The 26787-nt window shown below is 54.5% G+C and overlaps 12 protein-coding genes across 12 annotated transcripts; 7 read left to right on the top strand and 5 right to left on the bottom strand.

Annotated features, from left to right (window-relative positions):
• Positions 1-136: 136 nt before the first annotated feature.
• Positions 137-1030, top strand: CKM354_000074100 (uncharacterized protein; the record flags this gene model as incomplete). The annotated part of the gene is made up of 1 exon (XM_044795841.1): positions 137-1030. The coding sequence occupies one exon, from the start codon at positions 137-139 to the stop codon at positions 1028-1030; it is 894 nt and encodes a 297-aa protein (XP_044651776.1).
• Positions 1031-1424: 394 nt separating this feature from the next.
• CKM354_000074000 (uncharacterized protein) lies at positions 1425-1919 on the bottom strand (the record flags this gene model as incomplete). Its single annotated transcript, XM_044795840.1, has 1 exon — positions 1425-1919. One exon carries the CDS (start codon positions 1917-1919, stop codon positions 1425-1427), a length of 495 nt encoding a protein of 164 aa, XP_044651775.1.
• A 51-nt stretch (positions 1920-1970) lies between these two features.
• On the bottom strand, positions 1971-2786 carry CKM354_000073900 (uncharacterized protein; the record flags this gene model as incomplete). Its single annotated transcript, XM_044795839.1, has 2 exons — positions 1971-2360; positions 2493-2786. The coding sequence occupies 2 exons, from the start codon at positions 2784-2786 to the stop codon at positions 1971-1973; spliced, it is 684 nt and encodes a 227-aa protein (XP_044651774.1).
• A 389-nt stretch (positions 2787-3175) lies between these two features.
• CKM354_000073800 (uncharacterized protein) lies at positions 3176-4828 on the top strand (the record flags this gene model as incomplete). Its single annotated transcript, XM_044795838.1, has 5 exons — positions 3176-3200; positions 3295-3335; positions 3435-3461; positions 3516-3591; positions 3645-4828. The coding sequence occupies 5 exons, from the start codon at positions 3176-3178 to the stop codon at positions 4826-4828; spliced, it is 1353 nt and encodes a 450-aa protein (XP_044651773.1).
• A 793-nt stretch (positions 4829-5621) lies between these two features.
• CKM354_000073700 (uncharacterized protein) lies at positions 5622-7095 on the top strand (the record flags this gene model as incomplete). The annotated part of the gene is made up of 5 exons (XM_044795837.1): positions 5622-5689; positions 5832-5852; positions 5923-6103; positions 6157-6214; positions 6269-7095. The coding sequence occupies 5 exons, from the start codon at positions 5622-5624 to the stop codon at positions 7093-7095; spliced, it is 1155 nt and encodes a 384-aa protein (XP_044651772.1).
• A 968-nt stretch (positions 7096-8063) lies between these two features.
• CKM354_000073600 (uncharacterized protein) lies at positions 8064-9134 on the top strand (the record flags this gene model as incomplete). Its single annotated transcript, XM_044795836.1, has 4 exons — positions 8064-8302; positions 8425-8596; positions 8649-8876; positions 8940-9134. 4 exons carry the CDS (start codon positions 8064-8066, stop codon positions 9132-9134), a joined length of 834 nt encoding a protein of 277 aa, XP_044651771.1.
• Positions 9135-10050: 916 nt separating this feature from the next.
• CKM354_000073500 (uncharacterized protein) lies at positions 10051-12747 on the top strand (the record flags this gene model as incomplete). Its single annotated transcript, XM_044795835.1, has 1 exon — positions 10051-12747. One exon carries the CDS (start codon positions 10051-10053, stop codon positions 12745-12747), a length of 2697 nt encoding a protein of 898 aa, XP_044651770.1.
• A 450-nt stretch (positions 12748-13197) lies between these two features.
• Positions 13198-18452, bottom strand: CKM354_000073400 (uncharacterized protein; the record flags this gene model as incomplete). The annotated part of the gene is made up of 2 exons (XM_044795834.1): positions 13198-13977; positions 14037-18452. 2 exons carry the CDS (start codon positions 18450-18452, stop codon positions 13198-13200), a joined length of 5196 nt encoding a protein of 1731 aa, XP_044651769.1.
• An 821-nt stretch (positions 18453-19273) lies between these two features.
• On the bottom strand, positions 19274-20360 carry CKM354_000073300 (uncharacterized protein; the record flags this gene model as incomplete). The annotated part of the gene is made up of 2 exons (XM_044795833.1): positions 19274-19300; positions 19353-20360. 2 exons carry the CDS (start codon positions 20358-20360, stop codon positions 19274-19276), a joined length of 1035 nt encoding a protein of 344 aa, XP_044651768.1.
• A 505-nt stretch (positions 20361-20865) lies between these two features.
• CKM354_000073200 (uncharacterized protein) lies at positions 20866-22992 on the top strand (the record flags this gene model as incomplete). The annotated part of the gene is made up of 1 exon (XM_044795832.1): positions 20866-22992. The coding sequence occupies one exon, from the start codon at positions 20866-20868 to the stop codon at positions 22990-22992; it is 2127 nt and encodes a 708-aa protein (XP_044651767.1).
• A 449-nt stretch (positions 22993-23441) lies between these two features.
• On the top strand, positions 23442-25238 carry CKM354_000073100 (uncharacterized protein; the record flags this gene model as incomplete). The annotated part of the gene is made up of 1 exon (XM_044795831.1): positions 23442-25238. One exon carries the CDS (start codon positions 23442-23444, stop codon positions 25236-25238), a length of 1797 nt encoding a protein of 598 aa, XP_044651766.1.
• A 77-nt stretch (positions 25239-25315) lies between these two features.
• Positions 25316-26131, bottom strand: CKM354_000073000 (uncharacterized protein; the record flags this gene model as incomplete). Its single annotated transcript, XM_044795830.1, has 1 exon — positions 25316-26131. The coding sequence occupies one exon, from the start codon at positions 26129-26131 to the stop codon at positions 25316-25318; it is 816 nt and encodes a 271-aa protein (XP_044651765.1).
• Positions 26132-26787: the final 656 nt, after the last annotated feature.

Here is a 26787-nt window from a genome sequence, read left to right as displayed (position 1 = left end):
AACGACTGCTTGTCACTGCCTTTGTACCATAATGAACGCATACATGTAGGTATTTGTTAGTCGCCTATGTCACTGTTTGTTGGTTTGTGATTTTCAGGTCAGCTGCTAGAGCACAGAAAACATCGTTCACCATTTCATGAAGTGGACTGAGCTCTCTCATAATTCAACTCCCCCCGTGGCGCTTCAATGGTCTGTCGAAGTCGAGAAATTGCAACAGCAAGCAGAACTCCAAGCAGCGAGTGCGCTCGATTTATACAAGGCCAAATTTGCCGTCATGAGCGAAGACTCCAGTGATGCGAGCGACAGTGTGGATCAAGACAGTCGAAGCGAAGGAGAGACGGATCCCCTGTCTCGACGGATCAGTGATATGATTGACGAAGCCTTTCCGCTACCAATATTCGCGAATGCATCGACTCACTCTGTTGGCGGAGGCTCAGAAGACACGAATAGTGCGACTCAGGGGGGCACTGGCGAAGTTCCACCACCAGCTTATACACCGCCCGAGAAGCCTCCTCGATACACACCACCTATACATCTGACAGGTCGTCTCATCGGCGCACATACGGCAGTAGGGCCAATGGTACCGATTCAATATCGCTGGTTGTCGATGATCGATTCTCAAGTGCTCAGGACGCACCACGACCTAATGCTATTGGGCCCGATGATGCCGTTTGACCAATTCCTCCAGACTTTGAGAGACAGTATCACCGCATACGTACTGTCTGAAAGGTCAGCCAGACGCCTTCGCTCGGGAGAGAAAGTGGTCTTTGTGCCATTAGTCAAGCAGAAAACACACAGAGTAGGATTGTTCAGGCGAAGGAAAGTCGTTAGGAGCTCACTCAGAGCTGAGAACTGGCCGGTAATGTTGACCATGCTGGGAAAGCGCCCCGAACAGGTGAAGCTCAAAGTGAACTTTTGGACAGAGACGCCGGGCTCAGCGGCCGAGATACTCAGACAACAGAGAGTGGAGTCGGGACATTTGGATACTGTTTCGTTTATGGGTGGGCGAATGTCCATCTTATGTGACTGACGGGCTCAGGACGCGCAGAGCGTTGATTCAGAAGTGAGGCATCGAGCATCGAGCATTTTGTGTGGGTGTTAGGCGAACCGTGTGGGAACGGTGCGATCGTGAAAGAATGTAACAGTCTGATCATGAAGCTTCATACTTGGAATTGAACCCAGAGGTAGCATCTGCCAGATCACAGTATTCGTCATGTCGTCTGCAACAAAGCAGGAAAGCGACCACGACACAGCATGTGTCGAGTTTTCTCATCGGACTCATGACCGTCATGAACACCTCGCAGCTCCACAGCGCAAATTGTGTGTTCAAGCAACAGCTTCCGCAAAATCGCATGCACGTTCCACGCGTGCTCAGTAGCATAAGCGCTGCTGTGCAGTCATGGTCTGTTGCATTTGCCTCCAACCTATCCTCGACCTATCCTCAGCCTCACCGCGTTGCGCAGCTCGCGCTCAATCTCAGGCGTCATTGGCGGCGCGATGCCTTGCCGCTCCATATCCTGGTAGTTGGCGACAACAAATCGAATGATGTCGATAGGCCTCAAGTTGCGCATGATGTGCAATGTGATCTCCGCTGGGATTCTTAATAGCGGGAAGAGGGCGGGAATTCGTGTCTGGGTCGTGATGTAGATCACTCGTGTGCGCGAAAGTGCCGGCAACACCCCGTACCAATGAAGAAGCGGATAGTTGGCAAAGGCGAAATTGATAAATGACTCTGCCGGTAGCAGATCAACTATTTCCAGAATTAATTCGGGTGGTAGTCCGTAGAATGGATATCTGGGCCGAGTCTGCGCCAGGGTGAGGACTTGCTGCATCACAGGGGCATCGCCATTCGCATTGTCAGGACCAGAGCCAGCGTCCTGCTCGGCAGGCTCATCTCTGTCGGAATCGTGTTCAGCCATCCTGTTGAGCCGATCCTCGTCCATTACACTCTCATCGCCTTCCGATGCCATTCAGTCAGAGTGCGCCTTGTTGAGAGTATGAGGCTGTAAGTAGCGCCAAACGGTCGCCGAAAGATAGAAAGACAGCAAAGTCAAAATGACAATGTAAAGAGCTGTAGGCACCAGGGAGGCTGGGAAGATATTGGCCAGATATGGGTCGAGAATGATATCTACATCGACCGGCTGTGGATGTGACATCAACTGTTTGTTGGTCGTGAAATAGTCGGCGGCCGCTTGAAGCCTGAGAAAAAGAATGCTGCTTGTATAGACTTCTTCGGATGTCTGCACACCAGTAGCCGGCGGTGCTTGCTGTTCAGCGAATGCAGCCAGACTCTGGATCAAATGAGGTGTATCGAACACATGCGAAAGATTGAACGTCTCGAGCCAGAATTCTGTGGGTTGCTGGGATATTGTCAGTGTTGTTGAACAGTTAGTGCGTGCCAATAAAGTAGCTGTGCACGGCAGTGACATGTGCTCAGCGTTGCAAAGGTCTGTCACGCATGGCAGGAGGAAGTGCGGTCAGAAGGAGCATACCACAGCGGGCCAGCAGACTCGAACCTCGTATCTCTGGCCAGGCTGGAGATGGTGCAGAAGGTACCACGATTCTTGGCCGCGTGGAAACTCTTGAGATGAAAAGACGACAGGAAGTGCTCTCCTCAACGTAGTGTTGTCAGATGAGATGGTGTCTAGGCCTAGTGCTGCGAGAGTCGGGCCTGCGTCTGGCAAGGTGATGATGTCGGGAGCGAGGAAGATAGTCTTCTCAGTGTTTGCCCAAGTGGTGGTGAGCTGCAGCGCGAACAGAGAAGTCACGCATGTGAAAAGCCTCATGGTGATGGGAGCTGAGCAGGTGCGACACATGAGTGGGAGCGCGCGCCCTCGCCATTCATGCCTTCAGTCCAGTGATCGTATGTCTGTCCTTGATGATGCGTACAGCGAAATCCCACTGTATGTGCAAACATGAGAAAGCTGTCGCTGCAGCCAGATTCAGGCACGGTTGCCTTGCTGCCTTGGCGCACCTGATTGGCTGGCCATTTGGAGCGGCGCGCTTTCCCACGGATTTCCCCCCTCCAACTCGACCCTTTTGAGCTGTTTACTACTTCACGCGTGCATTTCGGCGACCACGACTGGTTCTCCACCCCTACCTCCTCTTCCTCCACACACTTCGCACTGTCGACGAGACACCAGAAATCCACTCAGACACACATCACACCGCCAACATGCGCGAAGTCATCAGCTTGAACGGTAGGCACAACTCCTGAGTCGCCGCAGCGCGCTTGACCGCCTCATTGGCGGTCTTGTTGAGATGAGGCCACCGACTGACAAAAGACGTGTATAGTTGGCCAGGCCGGTTGCCAGATCGCAAACAGCTGCTGGGAGGTTAGTTTCGTCGCTCAATGAGCACCCGGAAGAGCACGATGGGATTACACACAGGAAATTGGGTGCCTGAGAGCAGCACACTGACATGGGCGTTTGCAGCTGTACTGCCTCGAGCACGGCATTCAGGTGAGCACAACCAAGTAAGAGGACGTAGTGGGCACATATTGACATACCCTACAGCCAGACGGATACCTCACCGAGGAGCGCAAGGCCGCCGATGATGATCAGGGCTTTTCGACCTTCTTCTCCGAGACGGGTAGGCGCCCACGTCTCCACCATCGGTGCGCACGCGGTACTGACTCGAAACAGGCCAGGGCAAGTACGTCCCACGCACCATCTACTGCGATCTCGAGCCAAACGTCGTCGACGAGGTCCGCACCGGTACCTACCGCAGCCTTTTCCACCCAGAGTTGATGATCACCGGCAAGGAGGATGCCTCGAACAACTACGCCCGTGGTCACTACACCGTCGGCAAGGAGCTCATTGACCAAGTCCTCGACAAGGTCCGACACGTTGCCGACAACTGCTCGGGACTGCAAGGTTTCCTCGTTTTCCACTCGTTCGGCGGTGGTACTGGATCCGGTTTCGGTGCTCTGCTTATGGAGCGTCTGTCGGTCGACTACGGCAAGAAGTGCAAGCTCGAGTTCTGCGTGTACCCAGCACCACAGGTCGCTACCTCGGTCGTCGAGCCATACAACTCCATCCTCACCACACACACCACTCTTGAGCACTCTGACTGCTCCTTCATGGTCGACAACGAGGCCATCTACGACATCTGCCGACGCAACCTCGGAATCGAGCGACCAAACTACGAGAACTTGAACCGCCTGATCGCTCAAGTTGTCTCGTCCATCACCGCATCCCTCCGCTTTGATGGCTCGCTCAACGTCGATCTCAACGAGTTCCAAACCAACTTGGTGCCATACCCAAGAATCCACTTCCCTCTGGTCGCATACGCACCAATCGTCTCTGCTGCTAAGGCTGCCCACGAGGCCAACTCCGTCCAGGAGATTTCCATGTCCTGCTTCGAGCCAAACAGCCAGATGGTCAAGTGTGATCCTCGCAATGGCAAGTACATGGCTACGTGCTTGCTCTACCGTGGCGACGTGGTGCCAAAGGATGTCCACCAAGCAGTCGCCACGCTGAAGACCAAGCGCACCATCCAGTTTGTCGACTGGTGCCCCACGGGCTTCAAGATCGGTATTTGCTACCAGCCACCACAGATGGTGCCAAACGGAGATCTCGCCAAGGTCAACCGCGCCGTGTGCATGCTCTCCAACACCACCGCCATTGCCGAGGCCTGGTCTGCTCTCTCGCACAAGTTCGACCTCATGTACAGCAAGCGTGCTTTCGTCCACTGGTACGTTGGTGAGGGTATGGAGGAAGGCGAGTTCTCTGAGGCTCGTGAGGACTTGGCTGCGCTCGAGCGCGATTACGAGGAGGTTGCGGCCGACTCGGCCGAGGGCGAGGAGGGCGCTGAGGCTGAATACTAGACGTGCGGGAGGATCAGAGTGCAAGTACCAGGGTGTAAACCCGGGACGTTGTTGGCAACATAGACGTCTTGTTGTTTCAAAAGCGCTGACAGACCAGTGGCGGCTTTATCAAGAGCATAGCTAGCAAGACTGCTGGTGTGCAATGGTCATTGAATCCTTTTTTGTTCTTTACTTGGTGGGTGCACAGTAGCGAGAATACCACGACATCGACTTACTACATAATCACTTTTCCGACGAGCCACTCTGCTCCTGATGCCAGGCGCAGAGACCATCGCAATGACGAAGTCTTTTTGTGGCCACACCAAGTCGAGTCGTCCGGTCCCTTTGACGTTGTCACAGCACAGCCACAATTCGCTGCACAGATGCCCACGTCGCAGCGCGAACTTACGCGTCCCAGCTGAGATCGTCCTGCGAGCGGCATCAGGAAACACTTTTGTTATGACGCAGGGATGGTCGTTGTGGTGGATGCGTGACCATGCAAGCTTCCGAACGGCTTCTCGTCTACTGCGTGGTTGTATTACAAGCAAATATCTTTGTCCACAACAGTCACTCTTCTTCTTGACCCTTCTGAATTTGGCGGTCTTTCACGTTGCCGAGCTCCACATCTCGCGACTGTTCGATTACGGCGGACTTGGTCGCTGTTTCCGAAGTCGCCGCGAAACATCTCACCGCGCTCTCCGTCGCTCTGCGCATCTCATCGCACGACGACAGAGCGCCAACCTCGCTGCAGAGCAGTCAAAACTACAGCGGCATACGAGGGCAGGCAACGCTCAGCTGAGATTGTGCAGCCGCGATGGCTGAGCCACCCAGCACGCCGGACCAAGGTCCAGATCATGCACCGCCTACTCTGCCCCCAGGATGGTGCGTCTCTTTTGCCATTCCCCTCGCTGTGAGCTCTTCAATTGCGCCCGCATGAGCACCACCTCTGTTTGCTCTCTGTTCACACACCTTTCACACACATTTCCACACGACTTGGCACTGACGTAGCTCGTGTCGATTGAAGGATTGCACAGTGGGATGCGAGGTAGGCACTGCCTCGCCAAAAGGCGATATAGCACGGCTGTGGAAACGTCACGGACTAACAATCTGAACAGATCGAGAAAGTACTACTACGTGCAAATAAGTACCGGCGAATCAACCTGGGAAGTCCCGACAATGGCTGCACCGAATGTGCCCACACCCGGCGGCACACCAGCGCACGGCAACCCATATTCAGCACCCGGTGAAGAAGGCACAAGAGGTATGGGTGGACAAGAGGGCGACAGGAGTCTTGGTGTAAGGCGCATATTTCTGGTCACGCCTCGTATATGAAGCTGATCAATAGAAAGGGCTCGCTATTGAATAGCGTCATTGGAGGCAACAAGCAGGGCTCCGGCGGCCTGGGCGGTATGGTGGGCTCAGTCCTAGGAGGTGGATCATCACACGGATCATCCAATCAAGGGCATTCAAGTTCCGGAGGAGGCTTGGGGGGAATGGCCGCATCATTTTTGGGAGGCTCCAAGCCAGACAAACAACATGGCAACTCAGGCGGCGGCCTGGGTGGAATGGCCGCATCATTCTTGGGTGGAAACTCATCCTCGCATGGCGGACAAAGCGGGCAGCAACATGGATCCTCTGGACATTCTAGTGGAGGCTTAGGCGGCATGATCAGCGGAGTCTTGGGCGGCGGTCACAAGCCATCCCACGGAAGCGGTTCCAATCCATATGGCTACTCTCACAACCAATCCAGCGGCGGCACATACCAGGGTCAAGCTCCGCCTGCAGCGTACCAAGCGCCTGGACAAAGTGGACATCAGCCTCCAAGCAATAGCTACAACACTGGCGGACAGCAGCAATACCACCAGCAACAGCATAGCGGGGCCCAGCAGTCGTATGGTCAAGCGCATCCACAGCAGGGCTACGGGCACGAGCAGTCCCAGTACGGTCAGCAGGCCCCATCTTCCTATGGGCAGCAACCGCACCATTCAGGCCCCCCTTCAGGACCACCCAGTCAACATCAGACTCCCCACAATCAGTACGGTGGCGGATCCGGCTACGGTCAGCCACCTCCACCACAGCACAGTGGAGGCTACGGCCAACCTGGCTACGATCAGCAAGGCGGCTACGGCAACCAGGGACAGTACCAAGCATATCCTCCGCCTCAGTCGCACGATCAAGGTGGATATCAGTCCTACGGAAGTGGTGGCACTCCTGGCGGATATGGTGGCCAGCAGGGAAACTATGGGGGAGGAAATTATGGCCAACCACCAAATCCGCAATGGAGATGACGAGAGCCGGATGACATTGAGCATTTTTGAAAATTACGACTACCAGACCGCTTCCAAGACACGACGCGCACTTCTATGTACCTAGCATCAGGCTGCTTACCAGAAGTCCATTGAACATTTCCCAACCCATGCTTTTTGTCACTCACACTTATCGCTTGTTGGTACTCGTTGCGATTCACAATGGGCCATATTCTTGTCTGTCACTGTATGGCCGACATGCAAGTCGAATGCAGTGCGGAAGCAAGTTTCGATCACTGTCGGTGCAGAGCGCCGGTGCAGGTCGAGCATGCCGTACACGATCATGTGAAATGACCATTCTCGTATTGTTCCCTTTGATCGCGTCGGGCATCTGCATTTGCACGATGATCATACGTTGCCTAGTGTCATGATGCCGAACACGTGGTGAAACGACGATGTGCTTTTGTTTGCGGCTGTCACATGACCTCGGCAGCCGCGTGCCTTCCAGTCGTTGACCGTGCCTGCCTGATTCACTGGACCCGTGCGCCAACGCAACCTCACTCGCATCTTTGACTCGCATCTGAAGTGCGACAACAAACCGCCAACACAAACACCACCGCTGCTTGATACCTCTCGATCCACCAAGCCGACGCCGCGACCTTTCGACCGTCCATCCACCGCGAACACCTCGGCGCCCCCAATAGTGACCGCCTCGCAACTTCCACCGCTTGGACTGGGGCGAGAAGCGCAACAGCAGAGCACAGCGTTTCTAGGCGTGCTATTCACACAACCGCAAAGATGAATCCTGAGTAGTAAGCCTACCTGCGCCTGCCTTTCGCCTAGCTGAAGAGCGGCGACGTTGGAAACTTCACATGCTGATGCGCGACTGGTACAGAGTGCTATACCCTCCTTCTTAACCTCACCTGTCGTCGTTATGGACCTCTTTCACCCTCGCCTTTTCCTTTATACCGTCAGACCGGCTATCTCGAAACCACGAGCAGCAACACAGCATGGCAAGCAGGCCAGATAGCCCTCTGCCAACATACGAAGAGAGTGAGGCGACAGCCCGCGGCCTTCCAACCTGGCGCCAGACCAGAGGATTTGGCTTCGTGTTTCCGTCGGACACAAGCCTGGCCCTGCCACCGAGCAGGGCCTCGCCCGCCAATACGCCTCCGGCGCCAGAACCGGAGCCAGAGCCACTGCCAGAGCCAGAGCAGATACCTCTCCCGGAGTCGCGGCCAACGACTCCGTGCGATGAAGGCTAACCACGCCCGCCGGGAGCAAGACGCCGCCAGCGTTCTGGAGATTTCATTGGCAGAAAATCGAGACTGCCGCATGTGAGGAATGGCGACTAACGAGTGTTTCTGATAGATACGACTACCTTTTCAAGCTTTTGCTTATCGGAGACTCTGGTGTTGGAAAGTCTTGCTTGCTGCTTCGTTTCGCCGACGACACCTACACTGAGAGCTACATCTCCACCATCGGCGTCGACTTCAAGATCCGAACCATCGAGCTCGATGGCAAGACTGTCAAGCTTCAAATCGTACGTCCGAATTCGCAAACAAGGAGTGAGCGATACTGACCACAGAGCACAGTGGGACACAGCCGGCCAAGAACGTTTCCGCACTATCACATCTTCCTACTACCGCGGCGCCCACGGCATTTGCGTCGTCTACGATGTCACCGATATGGACTCATTCAACAACGTGAAGCAATGGCTGCAAGAGATTGATCGTTATGCCACAGAGGGTGTGAACAAGCTCCTCGTCGGAAACAAGAGCGATATGTCAGACAAGAAAGTGGTCGAGTACACCGTGGCTAAGGTGCGTGCAATCTCAGAAGATTTGGAAGTGAGCTGGTGGTTACAATGCTGACAATTTGCGCAGGAGTTTGCCGACAGCCTGGGCATCCCATTCCTCGAGACCTCTGCAAAGAACGCAAGCAACGTCGAACAGGCTTTCCTCACGATGGCTCGCCAGATTAAGGAGCGCATGGGAAATACTACAGTCAACAATAAGCCTACAGTGCAGGTGGGCCAGGGCTCAAACGTGCAGTCTGGCAGTGCAGGTGGATGCTGCTAGAGCGGAACAGTTCTCGGGAGCAGACTTCGAGTGGGGTAACACGTAGGATAGGGACAAGGTACAGCATTCAGCGCTGTATGCTGTACTGAGGATGTTTCAAGGCGTTCATGCATGCGACTAGAATGCTTGCTTCATGGGTAGATGACTTCTGGCGCAAGACTGCAGACTACCTTTCGGCACTACGATGGTGTGGAGGATGGTTAGCTTCTACGACTACACAGAATGGCGCGCATAATGAGCTGTACAATCACACCACAGCCCTTCCATAGTCGGTGGCGTTCAGGGTGCCAATTGAGGTTAGGGAAGCAACTGCTCATTTTGTGTCCTCATCGAATGATCACGTGTACCGCTTGACGCCTCACCTCACCTAATTACCTTGCCGTATTGCACATGAGTAGCGGTGATGACAGACTCACTTCAGTGTTGAGCATGCTGCTTGCTCAAGGTGATATCGCAGATCACAGGGCGCTAGGCGGCTCGAGCCACGCTAGCACGCGAGCTGAACTTTAAACGTGCAGTTAGGCGCGTCCCCGCTGTGTTATAGACATGCAGGCCCTCAGCAAGCAGAATTGCTTTCGAGTAGCGCGAAGACCAACCCAAGGCCACTGAATAACTGGAAGCGCCTACAACGTGGCGTGCGCAATCCGTGGCGCACCTGCTTAGACCTGGAGCGGCAACCGAGGCGCCAACCCACAAGCGACTTCGCGAAGTGACCCTTCCACGCTGCCGCGAGGTCTCAACCCGACTTCAAGCAAGAACTAGAAGGCTGCAGTTCCCAGCGGCGATCTGAGGTGCGCGTGCGGACGCGCTCAAAAAGCACCGTTGAAAGCGGCTGGCGAGCACGTCCTTGACCACCATGTGTCGCACAACGTCTGCTGTTCCATTTCGTTCTCCCGCCACGCTCCTTCATTGAAGCATGAACGAACACAACAACGAAAGACAATTTATCGCTAGGACCCAATTATATCACGACATCAATAGCCTACCGCGGCGTTTCTTGCGTCGCAACTTGGACCACATTTTCGACTCACACGACGCGCTTCGAGAGGGCCACGTCGATGCAATTGGAGGCGCTGCAGACGAAGGAACAAGACGCGCGCGGTGGCAACCGCCAACTGACGCCATGATGGCAAAGTACGTTGAAGCTAGCACGCCCCGATTTACGCTCGACTCCTTCTTGCTCCGGCCGCACGGCACTCGGTCCAGGAATCGCGACTCGATCAATTTGGACCCCATCCGGCAGAACGAGGATGGCCCAGACTGGCTGCCTCATCCAGATAGGGCGCCAATACCTTGTCAAGTTTCTGTCTTCGTTCACTGTAAGCAGACGGCGCAGACCAAAGTCTATCACGAGATCAGAAACGCCCAGATCTATCGACATGGAGTTTCCGACGGACGACCTATCTTTGACGTTCGATTACAGCGGCCGTTCGTCATCGAGGCTGATCAATTGAAGGTCAACAAAGAAATGCTTCGCGACGATGCTAGCAGGTACGGGGAGCGAAAAATGACAGATAGATACAGTTTGGAAATTGGTATCTCGTGCTCGAATTCCAGTGATGCCGCGAAGCTTCTGGCAGAAATTCAGGGCGCAAGAGAGTCAGACTACGCCGATGCACCTTTGAAAGAGTTGGCATTTCGAGCCGTTTGGGGAGACCCGAACACCAACACAACCACTAGCGATCCAGGGCTTCCGGCGCTCCCGCCAAAAGATTCCTTGCTGCGCTTGATTCGAGCTCACGGACACAAGAGTTCGACTCTCAAGTACGGTCTCCAGCCAAACATGAGCTGGAACACCGACGCAAATGAATCAATCCTCACGACATACAACAGACAACTGCGCCGGCTTCGCAGTGCTCGACAGATGCCCACACCGTCTCCATCGGAAGATGCAGAGCCCCTCAGCCGACCCAGTGTTAGGTACCAATTTCGCAAAGGTGATTATATGCACCGGAGCGTGCACATGACTGAGCTGAAGTGCATATTCTGCCCCAACGAGCGCGAACATTCAAGTATCGGACGGCTGTATGGTCATTACGCTACTCACCACGAGCATTTCAGCATTCAGATTGAAGAGGACGACGAAGACTTGAATGTGAAGATTATCTGGATGCAACTGAAGGAAGAGCCTCGTGAAGTGAGCAAGGAGCTATTGAACTTCAGTTGGCAAGCTACGGGAGACGCGTTTGACGCTACTGAGTACTTGCACGCGCACTCGCGCGGGGAAAGAACGGGCTGGGAAACGGAAGAGCATGATACAAAACAAAAGCCTTTCCAAGCACAACAGAAACCTTACCAGACAAAAGGACGGCGTGGACGACCTCTCGCATATGCGCCACAAGTACTCGAGCTTGTGAAGAAGAAGACGACAGATATGCCGCCGGACCAAGTCCCGGACCTGCCCGCATTACCACGAAGAAAACACGCGGTACCACGTGTGAAGGGCGTAGATTTCTATCGAACAACCTCCAAGCAAGTACTTTGTCCAGGTGACTTGATTAGTGACAGTGACGAGGAGACGGACGATTCGTGGCTCTATCAGCGATTGAGGCACGAAATTTATCGTTCAGGCCGGGACGATGTTTGTCACGAACTACATGAAATGCTCAACAAACATTTGGACGATGAGCGTCCACAGTCGGATATTCTGGTTAGAGATGCGGTGGTCCGCTTTACTAGGAAGCACAAGCACCAGCTTAAGAGGCCGAAAATGCGGCCTGCTTTTTGCAAGCAACTTGAGCGACTTAGCAGAGCGCAAGTCATCTCGAAGAACGACCTGAGCTACTGCCTGAATCTTCTGGCTGATGCTGCGGCCGCCGACGATGTTGTAATGGGCGGCATGGACGAAGATGAGCCAGCTTCGACAGATCTGGTGCGGCTGCGACGCTCACATGAACCATCACAAGGCCACTCTACAAGTTCTGGAGCCCGAGATCTGGGCAGTAGGTCGCTCAAGGCGACGGTAATGGCGCCAACCTCAAATGCGCACGTCGCAAATCAGCAGCATCCTCTACACACCAGATCAATACCTTTTGGTCGCTGTAAATTCGTCTGCCGACGGACCAAAGGTAGCAAACAAAAGCCTTACCACGGCGACATCGAAGAGCTCCTCAAAGACGACATGACACACATCAAGCCTGACGATATCCAGCCTCAGCACTTAGATTGGTCCAAGTTCATACGCATCCTTGACAACGATTTTATTTACATCCGTACATCAGACAACATAGTTTGTATTAGTAGCCGACTGGTACCTCTGGTGACGGATGAGGAGGATTGGTATGCCGCGCTCGATCAAGCCGCGAAGCAGCAGTTTGGGGATGGAACACTGGTGTTCGAGCTGCATACAACGGACTCCTATCAGCAGCTGCTTGAAAGTCTGCCGGAGAGCCAGGGAGAGACGAGACCGGGAACTGCGACTCGGGATCAAGACGTCGGAAGCGGGCTGCGTCCAGTACCTCGCAGACAGCCTTGCGAATGTGGCCAGATTGCCACTGGTATGAGGGGAATCGTGGGATGTGCTAATGTCATGTGTCAGAGGAGTCTTCATATGGCCTGCACAGGGCTGCAGAAGCGGCCGATCGATTGGAAATGCTCGACTTGCTCCGGATGAGTGCATTCGAGCGCGGTGGCACTATGCCATGTCTCAGTACACAAGGCAGGCAGCACAGCAGAGCCACCGAATAATTGGAAAGTCGAGTTTTAGTGATTACAATCAACTTCAATTCTACTTGTAAGAAGATGACTATAGCTGCGCCAAAGAAGTGTTCGCAGACTACCACGATCTTTCCTCCATTTGCGATATCCAGCAGTTGAACAACTCCCATGCTCCTACGCTCAAATTGCAATGACAGCATCAACGGGAGCCAGGCTCCAACCTCTCGCTCCCCAGTGATACATTACGACTATGTACAAACAAACGTCAACAAAAGAGCTAGAATAAAAGGTCTTTCTATGTCCCCCTTTCTTGTTCCCGTCAATCATTTACATCCTTTGCAGCAGATTACAGCAGCTTAAGCTGGATCTGTTCGTGTGAGGAGTCGACGCGACGGCCGACAAAGCGCTACTCCTTCGGCGTGGCATCGTCGTCTTGAGCCGAGAGATCGGGACTGGGAGGCACGATCACAGTGGTAGGCGGGGCAGCTTGAGTTGCTTCCGGGTCCTTCTTGTCTTCTGCATCGCCGGTGTCAGCAGCATTTGCAGCATCTTCGTCGATTACGATAGGCGCGTCCGCAGAACCGTCCCCTTTCTCGGACTCTTCCGCTATCGTGCTTGTGGGGCGACCTTCGCTCTGATCAACGCTGCCACCCGCGGCGTTTCGCCGTCGAGCTCTTCTTTTCGAGCGCTCGTCATCGGCGCTCTCTCTTCTTCGCCGAACACGCAACGTGTTGTCTTGTGGATCTGCGGGTTCAGCGTCGCCACGCAGGCCTTGCAACAAGGAAGCTGCACGATCTGCAATGTCCTCGCTCTCGGAGACGCCGCCCTCACCTGCCGATGCGGGATCAGAGTCGTTAGTCCGCGACGGCTTCAGCAGGCCTTCTGAATTGTCGACATCTTCTTCAACATTCTCGCCAGTCTCCGGTATCTGCTGGCCAGAAGCGATGCGGACTTGATGTTTATCCTTGAGACGAGCTCGTCTCCGTCTTTCGCGAGTGTCACGCGATTGAGGTGCAGCCGCGCGCAGCTTCTCGAGAAGGGAGTCCATGGCGCCCGTCGAAGGAGATGGACTGAGCTCGCCGCTGCTGATTGCTGTTGCAGCGCTGGTTTTCAGCTGCTTGCGGCGCATATTCTCCTCATTCCGACGCCACTGCTCTTCCAGCTTGAGATTCTTCTCATGTGCTTTCTATTCTCATGGTCAGTATGGTAGCGATGGAAATAGAGGAAGCTGCCAGGGTCTCTTACCTTGTACTCGTTCAAGAAGTTTGCCAGCTTGCCAAAGAACTCTCTCCTTGCATTCTCGTCCTTGTTATCGTCGCCGAAGTACGTCAGAATATCGTCGTACACCCGCTTCATCTCGTCAAGATACAATTGCATCTGTTCAGCCTTCCGCCTGGCTTCCTTCATGCTCCTCTGCACAACCTGTGAGACTCTGTCCTCCGGGTGGAATCGCTTAGGGTCTGACAGATTGCCACTGTCCAAGCTCATCTGTACGTTGGCAATGTTGTCAATATATTTCTTCGCATCCGACTGCAGCTGTTCGATATTGATCTTCTGTGCCGTGAGCACTCCGGAAATGTCATCGTAAAAGCCTTCGTATTGTGGATATTGTTGGCGGATGACACGTTCGACATAGTCGAGAAGTGTGGACTCGTTGTCTTTGTCCTTGACCATTCCAAGACGAGCAAGAGAGGAAAGCTTGAATCCGATAGCCTGCTTATTAGAATCGTTCATATAGTTGCCGATGTCGAGGATCAAACCAAAGACGGGCATCAGCTTGACGGAGTCACGAAGCGACTCGGAAACTGCTACAACATTCTTCAACTTGTTCGAGATCTCCTCATACTCAGGTTCATAATTTCTGGTCAACGCCAATGCTCGCATACGTGCTTTCCAGTAATGATGCAGCTCGTACGCTGTGTAGAGGTATATTTGGTCTTCGCGAGTAAGCTCGGCAGGATCGGATTCGCGGGTAGCCTTGAGCGCATCTGGGCCATTCCAGTCCTTCGAATAAGCGGCCATTAGCTTAGCCACGTTGTCCGGGATAGTGCAAAGGTTCTCGTGCTGCAAGAAGTCCATGACGTTGCCGTTGTCCAGAATCTCACGATCACAATGAATGATCATGCGGACGACATCCTCGGGCTCGACATTAGCGAACTTCGCCAAGGAGATTTGCATCATGTGCATGAGGTCTCTGCTAATGATCTGCTTCTTGTCACTCTTGTTCTTGCCACCGCCTTGCCCGATTTGCCGGATTTCCTTGGCCATGAAGAGCTTCTCAATCTCGTCCAGAATTCCCTTCTTCGACAGCTCTTGGTACTTCTCTTCCTTCTGCTCGAATGTCGGTGTATGCAGGCCCCACATGGTACGATCCGCATCGTCAACCTTCTCCCAGTGAAGTGCCTTGAGCTTCTTTTTCGGCCTTGGCCCAGCAGTACTGTGCGAAGTTGAGGCATTGTACATCTGCTTGGGTAAGAATCCGCCATTCATCTTGCCCGGCAAAGGAGGCGCTCCTGGAGGCGGGGGTGGGCCTCCAAAGGCCATGCCTGGAGGTGGTGGCGGCGGAGGAGGCGCGGCGCCATTAAAGCCAGGTAATGGCGGAGGTGGAGGTGGTGCAGCACCTCCGAATCCAGGCATAGGAGGTGGAGGCGGTGCAGCATTTGAAAACCCAGGCATCGGTGGAGGAGGCGGCGGCGGCGCGCCATCAAAGCCAGAGCCAGGCACAGGAGGGGGCGGCGGGGGTGGCGGACCGTTGAACCCATCTTTCGCGATAGCCGCAGCTTCATCTGTACTTGTTGGCGTCTTCGGGCTCTCGCTTTCCAGACTTGGGTGGCTCGGCCCTGTGGTGACTCCATCCCCTTCATCATCGCTGCCCTCGACACGTTGGGTCTTACGTTGCAGTTCTGCGAGCATGCCCTGTTGCGCTTGAGCCACGTTCGTGGGGACCTTGGGTCGCGTGTATTCGACCAAGCGTGGCTTTTCGAATATCGCCTCGTCATCTTGCATGTCTTCGTCGACATCATCCTCGGTCTCGCCATCGGTTGGCTTCGAGACTGGCTTGCGAGTGATGCCGCTCTTGGCTCGGGTGACAGAGCCTAGGTATGGCATGTGTGCGCCTAGACCATCAGGCTCCATGCCAACCCCTTCCATCTTTTCGCGCAGTTCTCGTAGCTTGTCACTAGGATTGACTTGCTGCCAAACTTTGCCCTCCAATTTCGCCTGAGTCTTTGCACGTTCCAGTTGCATCTCGAGACGATCCATAAGCCTCTCGCGATCCAAGATACCTTGCAATTGCGCTGGGTCAGCTCGTTCGCCATTCTTGCCTTCCTTCTTTGCGTGCGAAGCAGCTATGTCTTGTGCATCTCGAAGCATAAGATACAGCTCTCTGGTCTCCAGTTCCTGTCGTTGCAAGTCCTGGGCACGTACTCTTTGCAGATCGCCAAGCTCGGATCTCAATGCATCTGCTTGCCGCGACTGCAGATCGATCACAGCCGCTTGCTCTTCTACTTGTTTCTGTAATTTGGCAACAAGTCCTTCAGCGCCCATTTCCACTTGAGATCGCATCTCGTCACGCTCCGCGATGGCAGCATCTGCTATCAGCTTTGCCTCGTGCGCTGCTTCCCTTGCTTGCCGGGCCTCAGAGTCTGTGTGAAGCTTGTCCATCAACGACTGCACAGAGAAGTTGAGCGACTGCTTCAAATCCATGTCTGGCAACCGTCGGTCCATAGCCACGTACGAAAGCATGCTTTCCACAAGCTGGAAGAGCTTCAGACGATCCTCGCCCTCATTGTCGCGAATGAGGAGCAAATGCTGCAGTGCGGACAGGAAATAGTCTCCTTCTTTGCTGCCCGCAATTCTTTGCTGAATGGCTTCCACGATGTGTACGGGATCGTTGAGGTCCTTACCCTCGCCTTCCATGCTATCGTGCATTGAGTTGCCATCCCTTTCCAGCAGGTCCTCGTAGTCGATTGCTTCGTTTGTTCGATACCGTTCAATTTGTTTATCAATGACCTCGTACTGGAAGTCCTCCATCTTCGTCAGGATTCGTTTCAGGCCACAAGCCACAAATTGGGCACGAATATGACATCGTAGCTGTAGATCACGCTCAGGTGCATCCACGATGGAGTTGAGCAGGAAGAGGGATGCCACTGCATATTCCATGAGCAGGTTCTCCATACCAATACCCCCACTGCGGACCTCGTCTGATGCTCCGACGAGCGAGCCCATCTTCCCTCGCCCATCAATGGTAACTTCCACAATTCGCATCCAGGCGTCGAATCTGCCATTTTCATTCTGTGCAGCTTTGAGATGATCGAGAGCTTGCAGCACTTTGAGATGACCTGCGCCGTCCGACCAGTGGCACAAGAATGTGAGTAATTCCGACACCAATTTTCGCGTGTTCAAACGAGGTGAAGTGAGTGAGCTCGCGAGGGACATGACGATGCTGTCATGTTGGAGAGCATTGTCCGCACCGTACTTGTTGTTCATCAATGCCTTCAGACATTTCACAATATCGTACTCGCGGTCCATGTCTTTCTCAGTCAGAACACCGCCATTCGGCGTCGGCCCAGACGCGGTTCTTCGATTCAGTTTGCCCAGCAAGTTTGTCAGAGCGATTTGGCCTTGTGCCTCCACAAAGGCCTTCACCCAAGCGATAGGCTGCGTTCTCAGGCTGACTGACAAGCTTTGGAGCTGCTTGGGGGTTATGGAGTTGTCCAGAATTCTCCTAACATACCACTCCGGGCTGCCCTCTTCGTCCATACGTCCTATGTCGAACCCCTGCATGCTGGTCATGGTATTCCGTGACATGTGTTTCCGCTTTTGTTCTCCTTGCCATTCTGCCAGCCGATCTTGATAGACCAGAGTCCATTTTTTGCTTATAGGATAGGCCTCCATCTGGCGCCGCGCCTGTTCCGGCAAGCTTTTCCATCCTCTCTTCAGCATCAACTCCAAGAACTCCTTCTCAATGATCCTGTCGTCGCTTGGCCTTTGCATAAGGAAGCCCTCAGGCGTGAAGGACATGGTACTCGAGTGTGCGGACGGATTCGAGACATTGAGATAATTGTGCCCGCGGTCCCGGTCGCGGGACGAAGTCGTGGCTTGCGACATTCTCTCGTGGTCAGCGTAGGAGCCACCATTTCCGTGCTGGTACTGGCGACGGTCGTAGGAGGAGTTGGAGCGGATGCTCCCATGGTCAGAGGAGTTTCGCGACTGTGCGTAGCCGTTCAGCGTCGAGGTCTCCGGGTCGTGCTGCCGAGCACTGCGGGTACTGCTGCCGTGCGTGGGCGGTCTCGGGGCCATGGCGCTCGGATCGATGACTGGGTACTGGTGGAAGTCTCCGCCACCTTTGTTGAGGTGGTGGGGCAGCGGATCCCGCCGCGACACTGGCCGGTCGCCGTGCTCAACATGCACAGGTGGGCGATCTTGTCGCATAGCATCATATGGGATGCTGGTGATCACGCCGGCCTGCATGTTGATTCCATCTTGCGAGTGACCGTGTCTCATGTAGTCCTCCTGGTCGATAGTCGAGGTGGAGCTCCGGTGCGAATGGCGCGAAGCGTTGTCAGGTATGGGCGCCGCATCTCCTTTGTCCTTCTTGCTCCGATGGAAGAAAGACTTGGTGCCGCTGGACTGGCGCGCGGCCTTGTCGGTGGAGAACATGGTATTGTGTCCCTGCTGTCCGCCGCCTCTGGCCTCGCCCGCGGCCTAATCTCCTCCTCCCTAGCGCTCCGCGCGCGCAATCAGGCGCTGTTGCAGCCAGACTGTATGCTGCCTAGTTGCTGCTGCTAATCTCGAGGCGTGTCCTGACCGGCCAGCGTCTTCATTTCAGGCCGCCGCACGTGCTGGCGCGGATCTACTATGTATAGTGCGTCTGGCCAGCATGCACTGACGTCCTGCCGTCGTCGCTGCTCCCAGTACCTATGCAGTCGTTGTCGCCGCTGCGGGACCACGCGAGCCACACGCCGCGGACTCGCCCGCTTGCTCCTGCGGTGTTGTTGACGCTCGTTGAGCTGGCTTTCGACGGTGGCACGCCCGGCGTGCTGGAGGGAGTGGATGCTGGTGGACGTGTCTCCAGGTTTCACGATGAGTCGTGTGCTGGGCGGACCTTCGCACGGATAGCGGCTCGAGCGTTCAGGTGGTGGAAACACAGGACCCCCTGAGACACACTCGAGGACGAACCCAAGAACCTAGCGCGAAAGTCTGGAGCCAAACCTAGGCTTAAGTTGACGTCTGGCAAGCTGCAGCAACGAATCAGGTCAGGAGTTGAACAATCACACTCTGTGTGAGATTCGACGTCATGCTATGTACTTTTGTAGTTTTACACAACTGTCGCTGTGAACAGTGCAAGTGGGCATGTGAGACATTTCTCGGTCCGTCTAGAAACCCTTGCCAGCACGCCAACACACGACCCAGCCGCGCCGCACGGAGCAGCTGACCGATCGTCCACCAATGCGTGTTGGTACATGGACATGTGAATTTGATCATGGCACGAAGGACGAGATGTAATACTGTGGCTTCAGTCAGAAATGAGACAGACTTGCGTGGACGAGAAGGCCCTACCGTAAGCACATCTTCGCCGCCACCAGGATCATCACGGTCGAGGAAGACATATAGGACGAGCGCATGCTCGTCAGCGAAGCAGGCAATTACTCTTCCGCCCAGACGGCCGACGCTCAACACACGTCCCCAGTCTCGACCATCCACACGCACGGTCGCCCAGCCTTCTTCGCTCTGTCCAGAAGCGTCGCCGAGCGCTTTCATTCGGGTACTCGGATGGTTTGCAAGCCCATCCACACCGTCTTCGACTTGCGAAGGATCAAGCTCTGGATTCTCGAGTCCGGTCCAGAGACTGTTGATCCGCATCGCATCTGTATTCAGCGTGAGTCGTAGACAACCATGCATGTTCGCGCTGATCTCGAGCTTCGGCCCAGCCATCGACTTAGTAAAGCCACCTCGTGTGCTTTTTGCCGACATGGCTAGCTTGGTAAAGCGATCGCTGATGCCTTTCAACTGCATGAGATTCGGCAGTGTGATGTGCACGTCCGGCAGTCGAGATCTTGGCTCGTGCAAGCCATCGACAGAGGCTGGTGCAAGAACGCGTATGGGGATGTCTTGCGTGACCAGAGTCTCCCGCTCCTGCCTAGCAGTCAAGAAGTCGGCATCCTCCCCGCTGTGTCTGTCGTAGCCAGGATGGCCATTGGGATTTGAAGCACTACTGTTGATCGGCTGAGTTGCGATCGTGAGCGACAGCAAGGGCACGTTGTCCTTCTTGGTGAGGCGAATGCTCGCGGATGTCGCATGAGCAGCACTTTTCAGCGCTCGTTGCAGTGGCGCAAGCGGTACTTCGAGATTGATGGTGTTGCCCTCGGCAGCAGACTGAATGCTGTACGTTTCGAAGATTGTGTCGATGGCGAGGACCGACCAAACTTGCGAACCAGTTTCAGGAATGACAGTGAAGCGCACATCCTTCTCGTCCAGTCTGAGCCAGGCAATGTTGCCGAGAGAGGCGAGTGAGGCCGTGAACTTGGTGAACGTGTGCACATTCTGTATGCCTGCGCGGAACCGCATGTTGGCGATTGTGGATCATGCAGAAGATGGATACACAGAAGTGAGCCTCATGCTGCACGCTGTAGCATGGTATCAACGGGCCCTGGGGTCGCGAACTCGACGCGTCAGAGCAGCGAGCTCGTGGGCTCGACGACCACAAGGGCGGCACGTCGCGAACTGGACACACGAAAAAGGTGTTCCCTGAAGCGTGCGAACGACAACGCGACTGTGAAAACGTTGCAGAGTCGTCGCCGCGGTCGAGGCCTTCAGGCTGCCAGTGACCGAAATCTGCCTGCGCATTCAGGGTCCACCGTGATCGACCGCGCTTGTCTGCGGGAGTTGCCGGCGCATGCATCATGCATCCCTGCGTCACACTTTCCTTGTGCAAGGCAAGCAGCACGCGAACAAGCAGCCTTGCACCACCGCGTCTCAACTCTTGCACCACCTTACCACGCGGTCGGTCACATCCATCGCACTCTTTTGGTCGTGAGCGCAACATTGTCCTGTGCAGCGAGTGGGCGCAGTCATGGCGGGCACGAAGCGACGTTCTACTCGTCAAGCAGCCACTCGACGCCGCTCCATCTACCTCGATCCTGATACCGACGACGACTTCGAGGCAGGCAGCGAAGAAGACTACACTCCACACGGACAGCCGATCGAAGTCGCGCAAGAGCCCGCGCCAAAGAGGCGCAAGCTCAGCACCCGGCGCAAACCACACACTCGAAGCAAGGCCGCGAAGACTCGGCAGAGCTCACTGAAGAAGGCATTCAGGGTGGGAAAGTCAAGGAAGCCAAACGTCGAGCCGGTGAAGAAAGTGTTCGATGGTCCAAGCGATGGGAAGATCCCAAAGTGGGCGGAGCTTCCGCATGATATCCTCAAGAGCGTCTTCATCTATGCCGCCGGCGACACACAATCATGGACTCGCCCGTCGCATGACAATGCAGCGTGGCTCAAGCTATCTGCCGCACGGGTATGTCGCGCGTTCGCAGAGCCTGCGCTTGACGCGTATTACAACTCGCCGGGAATCTACAATACACAGCATCCTCACCAGCTGCTCGATCTCTTGCGAACCTCCAACGATCAACGATTTGTGAATTACAATGTCAAGATCCACGGGCTCAACGTCGATCTTCGTAATCTGGCATACTCAGCACCAGGTAGGCCTGTATTTGATCTATTGCAGCTCATTCCTGAACTGCCACAGCTGCAACACATGGAACTGCTGCACCAGAACTACGAGAAGCCTTACAGACCTCGAAAGCAGCCCAAGTGGACCGTACAACCTCGAGAGCTGGTGAAGGCGATGGAAGATCGTGGAATTCATTTGCGAACCTGGCGTTGGAGTCGTGACACAATTGCAAAACACCCCTTGGCCCACGACATTCCCCTGGATTTGTACGAAAAGCTGTCCGATGTCCACGACAGTAGTGTCTTTGCCTACCTGAAGCGTTTGGTCGTCACCGGATTCAATGTTGACGACAGCCTGGAACCTGCAGCTGTGGATGTGGATGATGAGAGCCGTAGCCCGCCGGGTCTTGCGACTTCTATCGCCAAGCTGCCTGCCTTGACTGACCTAACATTCATATCATGCGACATTATCATGGACAAGTTTCTGCAACGACTTCCAAACAACTTGCGACGTCTTGAGCTCAGTAACTGTTTGGAAATCACAAGTGACATGCTGCGAGACTTCTTCAACACGTCTGGATCCCAGCTGAGGGTACTCGAGCTGAACAACAATGCTGCCTTGAACCTCAGTTTCACCCAAAGCTTGAAGGAGAAGTGCCCGCGCTTGGAGGTGTTGAAGATGGACTTGCAGCTCTACAGTGAAAAGGAAACGACGAATGATGCTTTTGAGCTCTACGATGAGCTGTTGCCCGAGAATGAGACTGCGACCTGGCCCCCGACTTTGCGGCACTTGGAGATTCTGGAAGCACAGAAATGGTCACCCGAGTCAGCGCAGAATTTCTTCCGAACACTTGTCGAACGAGCAGATGAACTACCAGATCTACGCACGCTGGTCATCCATGCACACGTAAACATCCCCTGGCGTGATCGTGTCCAATTTCGAGACCAATGGATCGAGCGTCTTCGACGGGTGTACCAGCGTGAGCACGCTGAGCCAAACGAGAATTTCGGCTCGCTGCGGCAGTTCCGGATGTCTCGACCGAGTGCTCCAATTGAGAACGGAATGTACAGCAGCGACCTAGATGAGCTGAGCCGAGACGTACCAGTCGACGGCAGACATTCGCGTGTCCGAAAGGCTTCCCACGTGCAGATCTCGCCGCACAAACCCAGCGGCGACACAGATCAGTATTCTGATTCCGATCTCCAGGCTGAGCCAAAGTCCAGGCCACAACGTCGCAGCAAGCGTGTTGCAGAAACCCAGCTGCTTTCACGTTCGAAAACCACCACCCCATCGCCAGAATCAGCATCGGATACAGAGTCGGATGAGGAAGTTGGAGGGCCAGATTGGCGCAAAGTGCCAGAAAACTTCATACAAGGTCTCTGCGATATTGTGGACATTCGCATTGATAACCAGCGACCGCGCGAGATGCAATATACGGAGGCCGATTTCCTTGACGCAGAGGCCAGTGGAGATGATGATTGGAATGAAGACGCAGATGAGGAAGAAGATGGCTATGCTTGGTAGTCAGGGAGGCTGTGAGGATATTGAGCGACGAATTGTGTGCAACGCTCGTCGCGTACCAGCTGTCATGGCAGTCAGTGTAATGGTAGATTCAGGTGGAGGCGCTACAGTACTCCATGCACGAGAGACATGACTGAAAAGCATGCCACGCAGGCTTTGCATATCTTCGGCAGCTCCGGTTGCTAGTTTGCGTATAGCATTGTGCAAGGCCCGCTGTGGCTTCCACATGGTAGATTCCACCGGAGAACGCTCCATCGGTGTTGTAACCCGTGAGTGCAGCGTGATGGCTGAAGCCACGAGGCTGTGTGATCGTAGGGCTGAATCGGCGCACCCCACATGCGGTTGGCTTCCGTCAATTTGCTCCAATTCTCGGTCCGTTCTCGCGTGATCCTGCCCATTCTCCTTGAACTGATCAGACAGAGCTCATACACACCAGAACAGAAGCACTGTTGATGAGTAGGATACTGTCATCCTTCGCCAGGATCGCAAGACCGTGTTGGCAGACCCCCTCCGGAGTTGTCAGTCCACGAAGATGGATCTTTCAACATGCACGCAGTGTTACGGCACCACGTATACGGCAATATCTATCGCGTGCTTCCCAGCACGTCGGCTCCAAAGGATGTGCATCAGCGGCCAGCAACACATACACTGAACCCACGATATACGCGCTATCAACCGCCTCTGGACGAGCTGCGATTGCAGTAATACGCGTTTCGGGATCCGCAAGTCTGCAAATCTACAACGCGTTATGTCCAGGCAAGAAACCACCTAAGTCGCGTGTGGCAACAGTGCGAACTCTGTATGATCCAAGCGAATCACCGTCTCAAGACTCCGTACTAGACTCAAGCGCCCTCGTCCTCTATTTCGAGGGACCGACCACGGCAACCGGTGAGGATGTGCTGGAACTCCATGTCCACGGTGGCCCGGCTATTGTCAAAGCCGTCCTTGCCGCTATATCGAGATGCAGGACCTCGACTGGGAGCATGATCAGATATGCAGAGCCCGGAGAATTCACTCGAAGAGCCTTCATGAATAACCGGCTCGATCTGACACAAGTGGAATCATTAGGAGACACACTGGCTGCTGATACCGAGCAACAGAGGCGACTCTCTGTTCGCGGCACTACTGGAAGCCTTGCGAAACAATATGAAGCATGGCGGCACCAGCTGTTGTATGCGCGTGGCGAGCTCGAAGCTCTGATTGATTTCAGTGAAGATCAGCATTTCGATGAAAGTCCCAGCGAACTCATGATTTCCGTCGCGGCCCAAGTTGAAGTGCTACGCAAGTCACTTTTGATCCACAGTCAGAATGCTGTACGTGGAGAGCTCCTTCGTCACGGGATTAAAGTCTCGCTACTCGGAGCGCCCAACGCTGGCAAAAGTTCATTGCTAAATCGCATCGTCGGGCGAGAAGCCGCCATTGTCAGTAATGAAGCTGGTACCACCCGTGACATTGTGGAAATAGGACTTGATTTGGGAGGCTATCTGTGCCGATTTGGTGATACAGCTGGTTTACGACGCGCAGTTGAGGCAGACCTTGGAAGTGGAACATCTACCAAGAAGATCAACCAAATCGAGCAGGAAGGTATGCGAAGGGCGAAGGCCAGAGCCGAGGAGAGCGACCTGGTCGTTGTGGTGTTCAGCTTCGAAGAGACTGAGAATGGTCGTGTCTGCCTCAACCTCGACCCCGAAGTCTGCCAAATGGCCGAGCGTTTGAAGAGCGAAGGGAAGAACGTCGTGGTTGTCGTCAATAAGGCGGACTTGGTCCATGACGGAACGAGCGTGGGTGTCGATGCCATACAACATGTAAGAAACAGACTGCCACTGGTAGCCGACGAGTCGATCCATGTCTTGTCGTGCCTCGATACAGATGAGGCAAGGAATGCCTTACGCTCGTTTCTCAAAGGACTAGTCACAGAATTCGAGAGGCTAACAGCAGCTATCTCGCCCGAGCTCGATATCGACGGCCACAGCCCAGATCAGTCAATCTGGCAAGAATCTCTGGGAGCGTCTGAGCGGCATCGGTTGCTACTCGATCAATGCATCGCAGCCCTGGACCAGTTCATGTCAGAAGCACAAGTCGAATTGAAGTCAACTATGAACGAAGGCGAAGAAGCCGACATAGTCCTCGCAGCAGAACATCTACGTGCGGCAGCTGACTGTCTCGCCAAAATCACAGGGAAAGGCGAATCTGGCGACGTTGAAGAAGTGCTAGGAGTGGTATTCGAGAAATTCTGTGTGGGAAAATGAATCATGGTCATTGCATCGTGTCTGTCGTATCTCATAGCCTGCGCTGACATCTTACACAAGAAATCTCGAGCTCCACATCATCCACTCACAGGACGCAATGGGGCAGCCAGTCTTGTGCCATCAAGCGAAGCAGATGGCTCAAAGGGAGATACTGGCGATGCAAAGCTCACGCGCCTTTGCCTCCCCTTTTGAGGAGTCAAATCTGGACTTGCCAGGGGACTGACTGGGCTAGGCTGTCTTTGTGTCCAACTCTCGTCCTTGTGCAGACTCTGCAGTAGGGTCGGAATCGTCGGCGAGCTGACTCTATTCGGATCTACCGGCTTCACATCATCGTCTTCGGGTGCGGCGGCGTCACGAGGATCCGAGGTTGCTTCGACGCTTTGAAGGCCTTTGGTGTCGCATGTCAGCCGCGTGTTGTCTCGGGCTGGTCGCGAGAAGTTCAGAGGGTTGGGCTTCAGTACTTCATCGGATTTTGAAGGCGGTAGCTCTCGCCTGCTTGTGTCTTCGAGCTCCACTTTGGGCAGTTCGATCGCCAGTGCAGTATACGCTGGTAATGCTGTGTTGGTCTGTCCAGGCTGAAGTGTTCGCGGAACTTCGGAAAGTGGTCTTGTGGTGTAGCCCAGCTCGCATGGTCGGCTGCTACTGTCGAGCTCACAGCTTCTCGGATACGTGGAGTCGAATGATCCGGATTTCATGAATTCGACCACTTCAGTCTCGTCGTCTCCGCCTCCTCGTAACTTTGGATGCATGTATCGAACATTCTGGCGTTGTCGTTTGCGTCGATTTAGGCAGAATATGATCGCAGACAAAAGCAGGACGGCACCGATAACCACTGCAACTGCAATGATGACAATCTCCGTTGTCGAGAGAGGAAACTTATCCGAGGGTGGCATTGTGATCACAACAGTGCAAGAAGCAATCACGATTCCACTTGAACTGCTTTCGCGGAGGGTGCTGTAGTTGTACTCGTGCAACGTGAGACGGGATGTCGGGATGCCCAGTTGGAGCAGGCTGTGAAACACGAAGCAGCTGTCAGGTTTCCGAAGTACACATTGCCTCCGTAATGCTTATGTGGCGGAGTGATGGGAATGGCTCAGCGCAGCAAGGTCCGTCATGGCTTCTATGGACGGGGCTTGTGCCGTGGACGCGTATGGTATGACAGCACACGTTCGCCAAGTGAAGACGACATCGGAGATCGAGACAGCCAGACGTCGGCCATTGGAGTCCACGCGAGGTACTCGCGTCTCGACTTGTGTGGATGCTTGAGACCTTGTTGTGTGGCAGTGTTTGCGGAGAGCAGATGTTGGCTGCGGACGATCCGGCAACAGGGATACCTGTTCATGAAGAGCTAGCCAACCCAGACCATCTTCTTGGCACATCCAAAGCCAGTATGCCAAGTACGAAATCGTTCCCCTCATTGCTGTGGGTCATTAGTGATATGGGCGATGTCGAAGTAGTGGAGATGTATCTCAAAGTTCGTTGATTCCAAATGTGCCTTGCCAATTGTCCTGCTATGGTAAAAGCTGCAAAAGATGTATTCCCGCCCAGC

Source organism: Cercospora kikuchii (genome assembly GCF_019650295.1).
Source record: "Cercospora kikuchii DNA, contig_00001, whole genome shotgun sequence".
Taxonomy (NCBI): Eukaryota; Fungi; Ascomycota; class Dothideomycetes; order Mycosphaerellales; family Mycosphaerellaceae; genus Cercospora; species Cercospora kikuchii.
The sequence above is the reverse complement of the archived record's forward strand: the minus strand, read 5'-3'. Positions and strand labels throughout refer to the sequence as shown.